At 37.1% G+C, this 17197-nt stretch overlaps 1 protein-coding gene and 1 long non-coding RNA gene across 4 annotated transcripts; both read left to right on the forward strand.

Annotated features, from left to right (window-relative positions):
* The first annotated feature begins 3582 nt into the window (after positions 1–3582).
* LOC106317602 (receptor for activated C kinase 1C) lies at positions 3583–5044 on the forward strand. The gene is made up of 2 exons (XM_013755392.1): positions 3583–4545; positions 4741–5044. Exons 1-2 carry the CDS (start codon positions 3667–3669, stop codon positions 4840–4842), a joined length of 981 nt encoding a protein of 326 aa, XP_013610846.1. The 5' UTR covers positions 3583–3666; the 3' UTR covers positions 4843–5044.
* A 7142-nt stretch (positions 5045–12186) lies between these two features.
* On the forward strand, positions 12187–13541 carry LOC106298760. 3 transcript variants are annotated; one of them, XR_001261552.1, is made up of 4 exons: positions 12187–12316; positions 12572–12710; positions 12789–12875; positions 13024–13541. It is a non-coding gene; the product is annotated as an uncharacterized LOC106298760 (long non-coding RNA). The 3 variants fall into 3 exon arrangements; XR_001261554.1 differs by having other exon boundaries at positions 12193–12393; XR_001261551.1 differs by having other exon boundaries at positions 12221–12482.
* Positions 13542–17197: the final 3656 nt, after the last annotated feature.

Here is a 17197-nt window from a genome sequence, read left to right on the forward strand (position 1 = left end):
TATTAGATTTTATTTTTGAACATAAATATTTTATACTTACGAAAATAAAATATATAAATATATAAATTTAATACAATTTTATTATATTTAACTCAATTATGATTATATAATATATAAAATATTACAGAATTTTTTATTTTTCATTTTATAAACGATTACTGAATTTATTAATGTATAATAATACTTCAAACTAATTTCGAAATTAGTGAAAATATTTAAATATAATTTCGAAATTGAAGATCTTGTAAAAAAATTTTAAAACAGATTTGTTAGAATTTGAAAATAAATATATTTATATTTAAAATGAAAAGATATCAAAAAGATATTATAATTAAAGTATTTTGATTCTATGTATTATTAGTCTTAATAAATACATTTAATAAGATTTCTAAGTGATGGTCCAAATTAAAAAAAATTACACATGAAAGAAGTCATGACTTCTATTTTAATATATAAGACTAGTTCTCGATCCGCGTAACCGCGCGAGAGTTTATTTTCATTTATTTTTATATAAATATTTTGTTTCAATTCTACATTGGTATATATTAGTATAATATATGAGGTGTGTCTATCACTTTTTAAAACATAATAATTTTATCGTATATTTGTTTTTATTGAATTGGTTGTTTCTAGATCACGTTTTTTCTTGAAAAATGTTGATAATTATTTAGTTCATATAATGTAGTAGACATATTATTTAGTTCCTATAATCTAGAAAGTGAGTTATTTAGATCTACAATAATGATAAGATTAGAAACTAAATGTAACATGACTTTCTAGTAATTGATCAACTTTAAAAAAAAATTGTACATGAGTCAAGGCCGTGACTTCTCTTTTAATATATAAGATATCTTTTATATAATTTAATCAATATACTTGCGAAGACACAAGGCTCGCAGCCACATATAGTATTTCAAGATGCCATTGCAGAGCACTGAGAAAGCAGAACAAACGTGAAACGTGTATGATAAATAGATAATTCTTATAAATAAACTATATATAAGGAAATTCAGAATAATTGTTTTTCCATTGAAACGTTCTCAGCTGTCATGATGTCAAACAAGTTTACCCATCTCGTTTCGTCCCGTACCGCAGTAGGTTAGTCGTCGAGCGGATCAGAGCGAGCATGTCCCGCGCGGACATGTCCCGCGCGGGTTGCGGTCTTCAAAATGCCGGCCCAAACCCGTACCGCAGAATATATAGGCCTTCGCGGGCCGTCCCGCGGAACGCTTTCTTATCAAACCGCCTGCTACAACTTATTTCATGAATGTTCAATTAGAAGAGTTGTGTAAGAGAGTTGAAAAGAGCTCATTAAGCTTCACTGAAGCCTTATCAAAATCAATGCCACAAAGCTCTATTTGTGCTTGCGTTTTTGAGTTAAAAGTCTTCTTTTGTTATCAGCATTAGCTTTTGTTAAGCTTGAATCTGATTGAGTTGTTGTCTTTGTAATAATTTGGCTCAAGTTTTGTATGTATTCATCAATCCATCTCTCTTTTTAATTATTTGGATTGCAAAAAAATTCGTAAATCACTTTGCCAATTTATACAAGTGACGTGATATACAACTAACTTTTCTCCTAAATAACACCATTGTAATCAAATTTAATTTAAAAAAACACTACTTCACAATACTGAAAATAAAACCAATCAACTTAAACAAAAATATCACATTGTAATAAAACAATTCATAGTTGTGTATAATAAAAAGAAAAAACAAATCAAAACACCACCAGAACTCGAATCGTCATCGCCGGAGCTCGAATCATCATCACCGGAGCTCGAATCATCATTACCGGAACTCTTTATGTTTTATGGCGGAAAAGTCACAAGAATCGCTTTCTTCTCACTCTCTTTCTCGTCTTTTTCAGGTAAAATAAGAAATGAAAAAAAAATGCGGATCCATGTAATCCCGCATGACCCGTTTCGACCCATCCCGCAAAAAACTCAATCCCGCAAAGACCCGTCCCGCGAGGCCCGCAAATTTGTGGGCCTAGAAAACCTCGTCTCAATACCGTCCCGCGACAGTCTTTTACGGATCAGGCCCGCGGTCCAGATCCATAATTACCATCTCTACTTTCATCCAAATAATACCTAACCCACTCTTTCACATTTATTCTCTGTTGTCGTTTTCAAACATTTGGTTGGTGCCTCTAAAAGGAGTATGATTCTTACAAATATGAACGGGAGGGAAATGATAATTAACGTGAATCCACTCTTTTGTTTAACACAGTTTTATTAAATTGCAGTACAGAACATGACAAAACAATAATAATGAGAAACTAATGGTATTTTTACAGCTGAAAATAGCAAAGATAAACATGATTAATGACAGATTAGCAAATACTAAATTGATCTTTTAGGTGTTCCCATAAACATGAATCCATGTAACCTAATTCTTTTGATAACAATCTATACTATTAATTATGTTGACCCTCAAAAGTTTGTTCGTTTAATACCCAACGAACTTTTTTTTGCTAAACTGTAAATATCATAAATGATTGAAGATTCTACAAAATAATAATCTAAGATCTGTTCCAACCCGGCAAAAAGAAATAAAAACAAGTTGGAACAATAAGCAAGCAATAAGAAAAACATGTTACACTATCATCTCAACCACACTTGCATTAAGGACCTGAATCCTTTGCGAGATCTTCTAGCAGAAATAATGTTCCGCAATCTCTTTATCGATAGCCTGGAACACCTTTGGAGCAGGAAGTCAGATTTTGTTGTGGACGACATTATTCCTCTGCTTCCACAGGTGAAACACCACCGATTGACTTTCTAGCTTGCGAAGTAGAGTCACCTTTTTTGAGGATGATGATCGGATCCAAGACAGAAGTTCAGCCCAATTTGTAAAACGTCTCGCGGAAGAACGACAACGCCTAAACACCTCCAGCCACACACTGAAACTATACTGACAAGTAATAAACAAATGGCCTCTGGTTTCTATGGCAGAGGAACAAAGAACTTCTCTAAGAAAAAGATTTGATGAGTTATCAACACCTAAATACTAATATTATTATTGAACTTCCAAATACAAAAACAAAAATCTCTAAAAGTTCATAAAGAAAACGCTAATATTATTCATTTTTGCATGTCTTACATAAACGAAATATAATAGATATGGTTCGTTGGGAAGTGGGAACCTATTGTTGATGAGGACTATTCATGGATAATCTCTTTCTGGATCCAACTAACCGGCCTACCACTTCATCTGTGGACTGACAACAATCTAAAGAGCATCGGAAATAAAATGGAAAAAACGGTGCAAACTGTTTGACATAACAGAGGGAAGGATATTAATTGGTCGATATAGAAGATAGCCGAAAAAAGCCTCTCAAGTTATCCAGGAAAATCAAGTCTTACACACAATTAAAACTGTAGAATAAAATGGTGATGCCTTTAAGGGGGACTAACTAGTTCATTTGCATATGCTCCAATCCTGAGTAACAATGGCAAAAACGAGCTCAACAAAAAAACATGAAAGGCCCATGTAATCCAACTTCGGCCCATTTAAGTATAGCCTCCTCGCTGAAACCGCACCGAACCCTAAGTATAAATACCTTCACTACACTCATCCTCCTCCGTCACGCCATTTTCAGATTTCATCAGAAGAAGAAAAAAAAACCCTAAAAGAGTCTCTCTCCCGCCCCCCAAAACCCTAACAATGGCCGAGGGACTCGTACTCAAGGGCACAATGCGCGCCCACACCGACATGGTCACCGCCATCGCCACGCCGATCGACAACTCCGACATCATCGTCACCTCCTCCCGCGACAAATCCATCATCCTCTGGAAACTCACCAAGGACGAAAAATCCTACGGCGTCGCGCAGCGCCGACTCACGGGCCACTCTCACTTCGTCGAGGACGTGGTCCTCTCCTCCGACGGCCAGTTCGCCCTCTCCGGAAGCTGGGACGGCGAGCTCCGCCTCTGGGACCTAGCCACCGGCGTCTCCACCCGCAGATTCGTCGGACACACGAAAGACGTCCTCTCGGTGGCCTTCTCCGTCGACAACCGTCAGATCGTGTCCGCGTCTCGTGACCGTACGATCAAGCTATGGAACACGCTCGGCGAGTGTAAGTACACGATCTCCGAAGCCGATGGGCACAAGGATTGGATTAGCTGTGTGAGGTTTAGCCCCAACACGGTTGTCCCCACCATTGTTTCCGCGTCGTGGGATAAGACCGTGAAGGTGTGGAATTTGCAGAACTGTAAGCTGAAGAGCTCCCTCGCGGGGCACTCTGGTTATCTCAACACTGTGGCGGTTTCGCCTGATGGTTCTTTGTGTGCGAGTGGCGGGAAAGACGGTGTGATCTTGTTGTGGGATTTGGCTGAGGGGAAGAAGTTGTATTCGCTTGAGGGTGGATCGATTATTCACTCGCTTTGTTTCAGTCCGAATAGGTACTGGCTGTGTGCTGCGACTGAGAGTAGTATTAAGATTTGGGATCTCGAGAGTAAGAGTGTTGTTGATGAGTTGAAGGTTGATCTTAAGGCGGAGGCTGAGAAGTGTGATGGTGGTGTCGGAACTGGTAACCAGAAGAAGGTATGTGTCGTTGTTCATATAATTGGGATTGCACCAAAGTTACTCTCTTTTAATTATGAAAAAGTTGAAATTTTGGTTAGGAGTAGCTAGAGGAACCATTTTCCCATGTAATTCTTTAGTTATGTCTTGATTTTGATTATTGAGATTGAGGATGTTTTGCAGTTGGATTAACTAAAATTGGTAAAAAAAATGCAGGTGAACTACTGCACAAGCTTGAACTGGAGTGCAGATGGAAGCACATTGTTCAGTGGTTACACTGATGGAGTTGTCAGGGTCTGGGGTATTGGTCGTTACTAGAGACATGAGTGTCAGAGAACTTTGGCTGTCTTTGTTTTCTCCACTTTTTCTAGGCTCGATTGTTTTGAAGTTGTCTTATTTTATAAACCCCTCCCAGACCTTTATATTTTGGCAATTTTTGTTTAATTCCTTCCATAAGAATGTGACTCGTCTCCATTCTTCATTTCCACTGCCAGTAAAACAGCAAGCTGTTGTTGATTAATATTGTAGACATCATATTTTAAAAATACCATTCTTACTAGCAAATCAAACTACACAAGACATGGTCTATGGCTCTACGCCATACATACTTATTATTAGCCTATAATTTATAAACATAAGAGACTGGGACAATCAGCAGAGCATGGTATCGAAGTTGAGAATAATACCCATACTGAATAGCTCCATAAGGCACATTCACCATCACCACATAGTCTGAAGATTGGCATAGCCTACAGTATGGTCCTCTGATCCTTCTTCCACTGTTTGCCGCCCTCTCTATTACATTCGCTACGTTTCCACAGTTCCTGGATATGTACATCTGTGAAGAATCACTTAAAACTGAAGAGACGCTCGTGCAAGTTAGCTGAAGCACCGTGAGCAATTAGGCAGTCTCGCTCCATTTCTCCAAACTTGATTCCACCAAACCTCTTTCTGTCCGTAACTGGCTGGCGAGTGAGCGGGTGTACTGGTCCAGTATTCCTAAACTTGACTTTGTCCTCTGCCATGTGGTTAAGTGCTGGTAGAAAGTTGGGCCTGTGAATATGAGTGAACGCATGCGATGGAAGTAACTAAAGCACCTTGCCATCTGTATCGAAAGTGGGCTTCTCTGTGCTGACTTCTCCGAACTTCACAGTCGCGTATCTCCACTCATGGTCCTTGTTCTGCGTTGGATCAAACGACGGCTCCACAAGCAACTCACCGAAAGACTCAAACACGATCTGAAGCCCGTGTTGAACGAACAAGTTGTAGGAGTTGAGCTGATGACTTATGAATCCATACTCTTCAAAGAACGACGTAGCAGCTTTCCTGCAAAACCATTGGAGAAACGGCTCTCCTATATATATCGTATAGATCGATCTCCGTAGCAGCCTCTATCTCGTCAATGTCCATCTCCGTCATACCTTCAAGGCTTCAACACACTGTAACGAAACCTAAACAAAACCCCAAAACGATATCGTTTAATATCATGAATTACGAAAATGCATGTTTCGATCGATGATGCAGTCAATGACGAAACGTTCTCTACAACGACATTGTAAAATAAACTTGATATGCTTTCTTATTTATCTTAAACTTGTACAAAAGATATATATATACATTCCGTATGACGGTTTAACCATAAACCCTATCGGGCTTTACTAACTAAGCCCAATACTCCCCCTCAAGTTGGAGCATGAAGATTGAGAATGCTCAACTTGGACACTAAACGCTCAAATTGTTGTCTCCCTAAAGCCTTTGTTAGAAGATCAGCCAGCTGTTCATGAGTGCGGACGTGAGGTGTTGCGATTGTTCCATCAAGAACTGCATCTCTAACCGCATGACAATCGGATTCTACATGCTTTGTTCTTTCATGAAATACCAGATTTGCTGCGATGTATATAGCTGCTTGATTGTCGCAAAAGAGATGAACAGGGGTTGTGTGCGGGAAACGAAGTTCTTTGAGCAGTTGTATAAGCCATAATATCTCATCCAAAGTGTGTCTCATAGCGCGATACTCGGCTTCAGCCGACGAACGAGAAACCTTGTCTTGCTTTTTTGATTTCCATGATATAGGAGAACCACCAAGAAACGTGACATATCCAGTCAATGATCGTCTTGACAAAGGACACGAGTTCCAGTCAGAGTCGCAATACGCAGTGAGAGTCAAGTCTGTGTCGGCGCGAAACATGATCCCCTGACCAGCAGTGCACTTAAGAAAACGGACAATGCGTAGAGTAGCTTCCCAATGAGCCTCACGTGGTGCCTGCATGAATTGTGAAAGAGTATGCACCGAGTATGAAAGATCCGGTCGCGTGATGAGGAGATAAATAAGTCTCCCAACTAGGCTTCTATAGCGAACTGGATTGACCGAGAAAGGGCTCTTGTCTTTTGCGAGACCGTGTTGCTGCTCCATGGGAAAGTAGACAGGTTTGGACCCAAGCATCCCCGTGTCTTTAACAATCTCCAGTGCATATTTTCGCTGGGACAAAAAAATACCTTCATCGTTGCGAGCTACTTCCAAACCGAGGAAATATTTCAATTTTCCGAGGTCTTTCATGTGGAAACAGGTTCCCAAGTATTCTTTGAAAGAGCTTAACGCAGAAGTATCATTACCACAAATCAATAAATCGTCAACGTAGACGAGAACTCGCATTTCAATCTGCCCACGGGTGTAAATAAATAGCGAGTAATCAGAGTAAGATTGTATGAACCCGAACATTTTTAAAGCTGTCGTTAGCTTTTCAAACCAGCAACGTGGAGCTTGTTTGAGACCATATAAAGACTTGTGCAGACGACATACTTTATTTGGCTGAGAATGACGAAATCCCAATGGGAGTTTCATATAAACCTCTTCATCAAGATCTCCATGTAAAAACGCATTATGTACATCCATTTGATGTACTTCCCATTTATTAACCGCAATGATTTTTAGAAGTGCACGAATGGTAGTGACCTTTGCAACCGGTGCAAATGTTTCTGTAAAATCCTCTCCCTCTACTTGATGATTACCGAGTACAACCAACCGTGCTTTAGGACGTTCTATCGTGCCATCAGCTAGGTATTTGTACTTAAAAACCCATTGATTTCCAAGAGCTTCTTTGCCTTCAGGAAGATCAACTATGCTGAAAGTTTTATTTTCCTCGAAAGCATCAACTTCAGCAACCATAGCATCTCGTCATATCTTGTCCTGTAATGCTTCTTTGTAACTCTTAGGTTCGGCTCCTGCTAGAATTGCGGCCAAGAATGCTTGATGTCCTGGGGAGAACACAGCATCAGACATGTAATGTTCAAGTAGGTAAGGAGTGTTACCTGAGACCGTAAAGGACGAGTCTGATGAGTCGGTGAGAGCGGGATCAGGAAGTGTATTATCAATGCAGCGGACGTTGTAGAGCATATAATCATTGAGTTTCTTGGGCGGTTGTCTTGATCGTTGGCTACGGTTTAAGGTTTCAACCGGAGGAGAGCCAGAGACAGCAACAACTTCAGCAGGTGATGTAAGATTTTCAGCCGTAACGTCATGAGACCCATCATCAGGAAGAATCACTAAATCACCAGACGGTAGTATAATAGTTGTCTCAGCAGGAGAAGTATCCTTCTCATTAATGACAAAAACAGGACTAGGAGCCGCTGATGAATTATCAACGTGTGCAGGTGGAGAGGGAACATCGACTTGCTCAACTGGAGGAGAGACATCAGAATTATCGTGTGTACTCCCCCTGTCCCTCGTATCTGGAATGTCTTGATGAAAAATCCAGTCATCATCGGCCACATTAAGTTGATCGAATGAGTTCTGAATATCGTTATCTCTTTCTTTTTGGTATGGAAACTCGTTTTCGCGAAATATGACATCATGTGAAACCAAAAAGTCTCCAGTGTCTAGATCATACACTTTCCAACCTTTCTTCCCAAAAGGATACCCTAAGAACACACAATTTCGACTACGCGCCCCAAACTTATCTTTGTCGCGAGATCGGAGGTGCGTGAAACAAGCTGAACCAAATACTCTCAGATGATCGTAGGTTGGTTTCTTCCCAAAAAGAATCTCGTGTGGAGTGAGACCGTTGAGAACCTTTGTTGGTGTAAGGTTAATAACGTGAGCTGCAGTCAAGATAGCCTCTCCCCAAAATTTAGTTGGTAAATTCGCTTGGAACAGAAGCGAACGGGCCACATTTAGAATGTGTCTGTGTTTCCGTTCCACACGACCATTCTGCTGTGGTGTTCCAACACAAGATGTCTGATGGATGATGCCTTGTTGTAGAAAGAACGAACTCAAACACATGAATTCTGTACCATTGTCGCTGCGAACCGATTTGACGGTCAAACCAAACTGGTTCTTAGTATATGCGCAGAAATTTTGCATAACTTGTCGTACTTCTGATTTTTCCAAGAGAAGATGAAGCCATACTGTTCTAGAGAAATCGTCGACTATTGTCAAAAAATAAACAGCACCACAAGTAGATGGAGTACGATATGGTCCCCAGACATCAACATGTATCAAGTCAAAACATGCTGTAGTTTTATTGAAACTATCATAAAAAACTTCTCTTGTTTGCTTAGCCCGGAAACAAACGTCACAGGGACCCGGGGTAGGCGATTTTAAAACATCCGAATATGGCAAAGCAGAAAACACAGAAAACGCTGGATGTCCCAACCGTTGATGCCACAAAGTGTGATCAGAAACTACTCCAACTCTGTTAGCTCGAACTGTTGCTACATCCGTTAGATAATACACTCCATCCCGTTCTTCACCGGCTCCAATCAGGCTCCTCGTGAAACGGTCCTGGACAATACACAAAGTGTCAGTAAACATCGCAAAACAATTCTTCAGTTGCTTAAGCAGTTTAGAAACAGAGATCAAAGAACAATTGAGATCTGGAACGTAAAGAACGTTTATAAGCGAAACTGTATCAGTGATAGGCAATACTCCCATACAGACAGAGTACGTTTTACTTCCATCCGCGAATCCTACTATACACGGAGATGTGTCAACAAGATCAACAAGCAGAGATAGATCCCCTGTCATATGGTGAGAAGCGCCAGTGTCAATGATAATATCTCCTGAGAACTTACCCGAAAGTTTGTCTTTTGTTGCATACTCTGTTTTTTCTTGAGCAAGCAAACTGATTGCCTTCCATTGATCAGTGGTGAGTTCTGGAAAGACGGAGGAATGAGACGAAGTCGCATGAGCTACATTCGCTAAAGCTTTTCCACGACCTGTAGCTGACCCCTAGCTTCCACGACCACCGCGACTGCTTCCTCTTCCACCATTACGAGCGCTGCGCTCGGTGACCCATTCAGGATACCCTATTAGTTTCCAGCAGAAAGCTTTCTCATGTCCCGAGCGACCACAGTGAGAGCAGAGTAACCGGTCTCTGTTTTTACTCCCAACGGGGTCAACGCGTAGTTCAGAACCAGTAACGTCACCTCGTGTAGCGAAGCCAATAGCATCGGTCGATTCTCGTGACTTTGCAGAAGTGAGTCTTTGCTCTTCTCTTATAACTCGAGAATACACTTGTTCCAGTTCTGGAGGGGGGTCTGCATCGATGATTGAAGTGATCACGTTTGCGAACCGTGATTCATCGAGACCCATGACAAACTGTTGTAATTTCTCCTCCTCTCTTTCTTTAGCGAACTTGGCTGAAGCACCGCAAGTACACACCAGAATAGGTTTGTATCTGTAGAGTTCATCCCACATTGTCGCCATCTTCCCGTAATAATCAATTACAGATTGACCATCTTGACGACAAGCTGCAAGTTGTGATCGAAGATGATGTACACGAACCTTGTTACCCACGGAAAATCTTTTCCTTAGGTTTTCCCATAACTCGTATGCACTTGTAAGAAACAAGACTGTAGATCGAACCCGAGGAGTAATCGAGGTTCGCAGCCATCTAATAACCATCGAATTCACCGATATCCAAGAATCCAACTCAGCTCCAGCAGTGTCGGGTTTGACAATCGAGCCATCGACGAACCCACTTTTCTTCTTGGCGCTAAGAGCGTTCAACATCTCAGAAGACCACTCATTATAGTTGTCTCCGGTTAACGAAACAGAAGTTATCATTGCCCCCGGATTATCATTAGGGTACAACGAATATGGTGTAACCACGCCGGAATCACCAGCATATTTTGTTACAGCTCCGTCTTTACTCATGATGGCGAGTATAAGACTTTTGATCAGAAAGCAAGTTCGAGCAGAAAAGAAGCTCTAACTTGAAGAGAAAGAAAAAGATAGAAAAGAAAACAGAGAAAGCAAAAAAATTAGGGTTTCAGGATTTTGTGCTCTGATACCATGTAAAATAAACTTGATATGCTTTCTTATTTATCTTAAACTTGTACAAAAGATATATATATACATTCCGTATGACGGTTTAACCATAAACCCTATCGGGCTTTACTAACTAAGCCCAATAGACATAAACTGAAATCATAATCTCGGGAAATTTCATAGCAGAATCACAGCGTGGTAAAGAAAATGGTTACCTATATGTCGCTTTTGTGTGTTAGTCTGTTAGACCGACTCCAATGGACGGCACCAAAACACCAAATTTGGTGTAAGTTCATCGGACACTAAAAATTACACCATCTTACCAAATTTGGTGTAAAGTGAATTTGATGTAATACTATTCATCACACTAAATATTTAATATACATATTTTATTGTTTACATTTAATAATATAGCTCAATTATTATTTTTTAATTAGTTCAAATTTGTAACTAAACATAAATATATTTTATTATTTGTATTTTTAATTAGTTTTACAAATTAAATATTTTTATTTTATTTTTAAGTAATAAATCACTAAAATGGTAATATTTTATATTATTAAAAATAAAATATCATAGAACTTTATACTTTATTTTTAATACTATAAATTTCTAATCAGTATTTTATAAAATATAAAAATTAATAACATAGGCTGGATAAGATTAAAATGCATATTAAATTTGAAATAAAAACTCAAAACATAAAATAAATATGTTATTTTGTTATGTACTTTTCATAAATAATAGTTTGTAATTTTTAATATATATATATATATATATACATTAAATACATAAAAGTGTAATATTGTTAAACCGAAAATATAAATATAAATAAATTATATAAACGTAAAATTACAAAATTTTAACAAATATAATATCTAAGTGTGATAAATAATTATTTATAAATTATAAATAAAAATAAAATTATTAAAACTAAAAAACATCAATAATATATAATATTACTTTTGGTGTAATATTTGGTGTTATAGTTAGAGATGACAAAAAAATATGACACCAAAACACCAAATTTGATGTAATTTTTATACTATATTTGGTGTTATGGCTGGAGATTGCTTTAGTTCCAGAAAAAAAGTAATATATGTCGATTGCCGGAAAAAAATATGTGAATTTGACGAATAGCTTAACAGCCTATCATTTCCTTACATTTTTTTAATCAACCAAATAAAACACGTGTTGCATAATACGAAAATAAAGCATAAATTTTCAAATAAATATAATATCACAATAGTCAATAAGCTGATCAGAGAGATCCTCCATGTCAGCAGTAAAAATCAGCCAATTAAAGATCAGTATGATGCCACATCACTCCAGCTTTGTCGCCCTAGCATGTCTCTTCTTCTTCCCTTCTATGTGTTTCTAACTTCTCCAATTCTTAACGTCGGGCTCCAGATTTGTCTTCTTTCTATAAATCGATCAAAGAAAATAACATCAAGAATCAAAAACTGCTGTTTCTAAAGGAATGAGTGATACAGATTAAAAAAACACCATTCAATGGATATAAAGGTCTTCTCTTTGTGGAACTGCAATATCTAAGAAAGATGATGAAAGCGATCAAGAGGCTACTTGATTTCGATTTTCAGGTCATCTTACTATGGATTCATGTATTATTAAAGTTCTGCCATATAACCATCAAGGAAGTTTTCATAGTTTGATATTTGGATCCAGAAAGGTTTTGATTGGATTTTCAAACCTTGGTTTTACATTTTGACTCTTTTTTATTGTCTCATTATTAAGAAATTGGGGATTTGATCTTCGCAGGATTTGGTTATTCTCAAAGGTCTGTATACGGTTTTCGGAATCTCTCCTCCGCCACCACTTGCACAATTTTTAAACAGAGGTCTTCACACTCTGTCTTTGCCAGAAACGGCCAAGCCGGAGGTCGCAACTATCTGCAAAAGTTTGTGCTTTTTCCTCTAATCAAACATATTTTATTCAGACTTGGCCTAACATATTGTATCATCAATTTCTAAAATAGTTATTGCATGGATGAACTTTGTGCTTCTTCCTCCGTCATCAGATATGATGAACTTTGTTTTTCCAGTTCATGGTTTAAGCCTTTAAGGTACCTTTTACGTTGCTATTCATAGTTTATTTGAATAAGATGTTATTAGGTATTTTTCAAGTTGGGGGTGAAAGTTCATGTTCTTCATTTTCTAGGTTCAGATTGCTTTCAAAGTTTTATATATTGTATTATGTTTTGGCCATGATAGTAGCAGGGCTACTGAAAGTATGTTACTGAAACATTCAGAGTTCACTACAGGAACAAGAAAGGTACACGTTTAATTGCTAGAAGTCATGAAGGTTGGGTTTCTTTGACACAAGATCAAAATCCATGAGCTTTAGCGTTTGGATCTGGCTATTTTTGGGAAAGAATGATGGAGATGTTATGATGTATCATGATCGTACTCTGGTTATACACAAATGGTGATGATTCTGGGTTCTCTAAACGAATCATACAAGGTGATGATTCTGGGTTCTCTAAAGGAATGGCGTTTTAATGATTCAATATGATTCTGGGTTCTCTAAAGGAATCATATGAGGTCAGTTATGGTTATGGATTGTTGTTTTTGAACGGAACATATATGTATTGTAGTTGCTGGTAAAAATATAGTTATGGGGTGGGTGATGTATAGGGATTCTCTAGGTATGGAAGTTATTGGAGTTGTCGCTTTAAGGTCTGCTCTAGGTTATGGTCTTTTGGCCTTTACTTATCAAACGATGCAGAATGCAGTTGGTCTTTTTGAGTGCTCATATATGGTATCTTATGATTCTGAATGGGGTTATAAAGCTTTTGGTTTCATTCATTCGGTCAAGTGAAATACATTTTAAAAAGGTGCTTAAGCCAAAACCATCACATGAATGAAGGAGTTAAGTGAGCTGGGAAATGAACCAGTTGCTCCTTGGTGTGTACTTTAAAAAATTTCAATATATATTATTGTTCTGGTATTCTGGTATATGATTAGATTTTGAAAAAAAAATATGTTCATATTCCCAAAACAAAGATCAATCCTATGATCACTATCTTAAAAAGATACTATCAGTTTTAGAAATCAACCATAATTTTTAATTTTATCAAATGTAACAATAATGAAATTTTACGATGTTGAAAATTCATGCATCACACATTTTAGAATATTACACTTAAATATAAACCGTTTTATATTTACTCATATCTATAATGATTATTTATCAATACATATTTGCAAAAAAAATATACTATTATCATTTGTGATTAACAAACATGCAGAAACTACTATTAACTAATCTTAATAGCTCTAATTTTAATATTTTATTTATAAAATCTATAACAGAATAATTTTAAAAAGTTATTTATCAAATACAATAGGAATATATAAGTAAATATTTGTAACGATTTTAATATGAGAACTGATTTAGTATTTTATTTATAAAATTATAATTAAAATAATTTTAAATTAGTTATTTATCCACTACAAAACATACTGTACAAAAACATTTAAGCCTTAGCATATAAATCAATAATCAAAACTGAATTGATACCGAGCAAAAGAAATGAAACCAAACAAAAAAATGAAACCAAAGCCAAGTCAACAAATATTTGAACGATTTTTATATTTTTAGAACACAAAAGGTGAAACCAAATCAGAACCAAACTGAGAATCGAACAATCCAAACTATATTTTATATTCCTAAAATGTTATTTTTTTTAAAAAAATATTCTAAATATACTATTTATAAACCTAACTATATATTCAAAATACGGTTTATCTACTCTTTATCCAAAATATTCTACTATCATAATTTCTTGATAAGACTGAACTACATGAATATGTTTTATCCAAAATTTTGAAATTATCCGAGCTATCTGAGATAATATTATAGGAAATATTTATTTCATCATTCTCTCATACAAATTTGTTAAAATACGCAAGTTTAATTCAATGAAATAATATTATAGGAAAAAATCCGGGCGTAGCAATGGAACCGAACCGTGACTTTGAATCATTTGTAATCATCTCTCAATAAAAATTTTCATAAGATAGAGTGTGAAGTAATATTATAGAATATGTTGCAAATATATTCGTATTGTTGCAAATATGTTGCTGAGATACACATTAAGTAATTCTCTGTTATATTGGTATGGTTTTAAGCTCTGTTTTTCATGTTGTAATTTTATGTATTTTAAAAAACGTTAAGAAAGAAGAAGCAACGTTTTTAGCTGCTAGAGCTTCAAGAACAGAGAATCGAAATATAACAATGGTAATGGAGACTGGAACCGAGTAAGAAAAGGGAGCTCCAGAGCTGGTACCTACGAACTGATTGTGTTTTTATAAGTCTCTTTGGCTACAAAAAGTTGATCATTAATTCGTCAAGACTCTTTGGCAACAACTGCTCTACTTGGATAAGAAAGCCATCCGAGGGAATTTAGGCAACCAAGTGATGTTTTTATAATCTCTTGTTTCCAAGTAAGTTTTAAGTAGTTCTACAAATTCTCTAAATAAAAAAAACCATCTAAGAAAGTTATCCTAATCTTTCAAAATTGTTCACTGCAGACTCCGAGACGTAACATTCAGCAGAATACAGAGAAGTTTTAGAGAGGTGTGTGTTTTCAAGGTTTTGAATAGGGAATCTGTCTAACGACTCAACTATTCCAAGTAATGATTTCGGATATATACTATTTGATATTTTTGGGTGTTGTTCTACTTCTTGACAATGGTAGCTACTGGTCAACAAGCAGATGAAAGGCAAGGACTTCAACCTCTGCTTTTCTCAGTTTAAATCTATACATTTGGTATTAGTGTTGGGTCCATGATGATCCTTTCTTGCGTGTAGACAGTGGATAGCGTGATTGAAACAGGAGATAGTGAGCATACTTTTCAGAAAGCAATCATGGAGCAAGGAAGAGGGCAGGTTGGTATTTAGGTTTCGGCAATAGCGTGACTACCTGTGCAACAAAACAATTGTTACGTGTATCTCCAGTTAGGTTTTTCCTGCTTCCGTGCATGCAGATAATAAATATTGGATACACTGGCTGAGATTCAGGAATGGCTTTCTGAGGCTTAGAGAAGAAACTTCTCCACATTGTAGGTTATAATAAAAATGCTGAATCTGAAGGTGTCAAACAAGATGCTAAATTAATGAATGTTTCTGAAATCAGTAAGAGGTTCTTCACATCCTACTCTTTTTCTCCTGGGTACAAATTTTTTTGGTAATTAAAGCTTTTTAATGTGTGTACAGTCCAGGTTCTACGAATTGGGAAGAGATGGAAGAGTTTCAAAGCCAGACGTAAGGTAACTCTATCTAAATATGTGTTATTAGAAACCATGAACCGTTTACATGGAGTGATATTTTTCAAGAACATTAGTATCTAAAAAGTTTTTTGGCGCATCTATATATTAACCGTTTCCCCCACGAACTAACATTAACGTTGTGGCCATACAAGTCCATGCTGTTTCCTGAGAAAGTCCCCCAAGAACATTAGTGACGATTTCTGTTTCCTGAGAAAGTCCATGCTACATTTAGGACAAACATCAACGTTGTGGCCATACAAGTTTCCTCAGTTAATTATTTGTTTATCTGGTAGAGCAGCAGTGTAACCACAACATATGGTGTATCACTGAAAATATGTAGTATGACCCCAGAAGGAATAATGAGACAATCTTTTCGACCTTACAATTTACAAATACGAAATTGGGACCATTGAGTTCTCTATGCCATTGAGCTCTATATATAGTAAGCTTGGTGTAAACCTATTGTACTTTACTTGCAGTAGATTTGGAGGAATCTCACTTATATTGACGAGAGAAGACAATGGGTAGCCAAGATAGAGGACATACTTTCTTACTAACACCACCAGTAAAGGTATCCTTCCAAGTCTGTTGAGACCTAGCTCCAAGCCCCCTTCAACTATGTGGCCGCCACTCTTTATATTCCACCAAATGTCTCTTACAATATTACCAAGGAAAGAAGCTTGCTCTACAGTTTTCTACGGTGGTTCTCACATAGTTGTAACTTTCTAATTAACACTAATAAAGGCTGCAGAAATCTGAATATTATCAATAGTTGTAACACTAATAGTGTAACTTTCTAACTCTAACTTCTTCTAGCTAGGTTAAGAAATCTGAATATTATCAATAGACCAAAGAGAATAAGTGGAAAACAAAGAGTAGAGAAGTCCTAAGATGCAGATGGTGGAGAAAAGAATGATGAAAAGGCAATACTCAAGCGGACTACTCATAAGAAGAAACACAAAATATGTATCTTTTTAGTGTTCTTCGTCTGACTCTAGAGGCCAAAGTTCCAATGGAAGTAGAGGAAACAGAGAAGGATAATGCGAGATATGAGTTGAGGAGAGGTCTATCTCTTCTTCTACATGTCTCTGTGTTTGAAGAAGTTTGTAGATGT

Source organism: Brassica oleracea, chromosome C1, assembly GCF_000695525.1.
Source record: "Brassica oleracea var. oleracea cultivar TO1000 chromosome C1, BOL, whole genome shotgun sequence".
Classification (NCBI taxonomy): Eukaryota; Viridiplantae; Streptophyta; class Magnoliopsida; order Brassicales; family Brassicaceae; genus Brassica; species Brassica oleracea.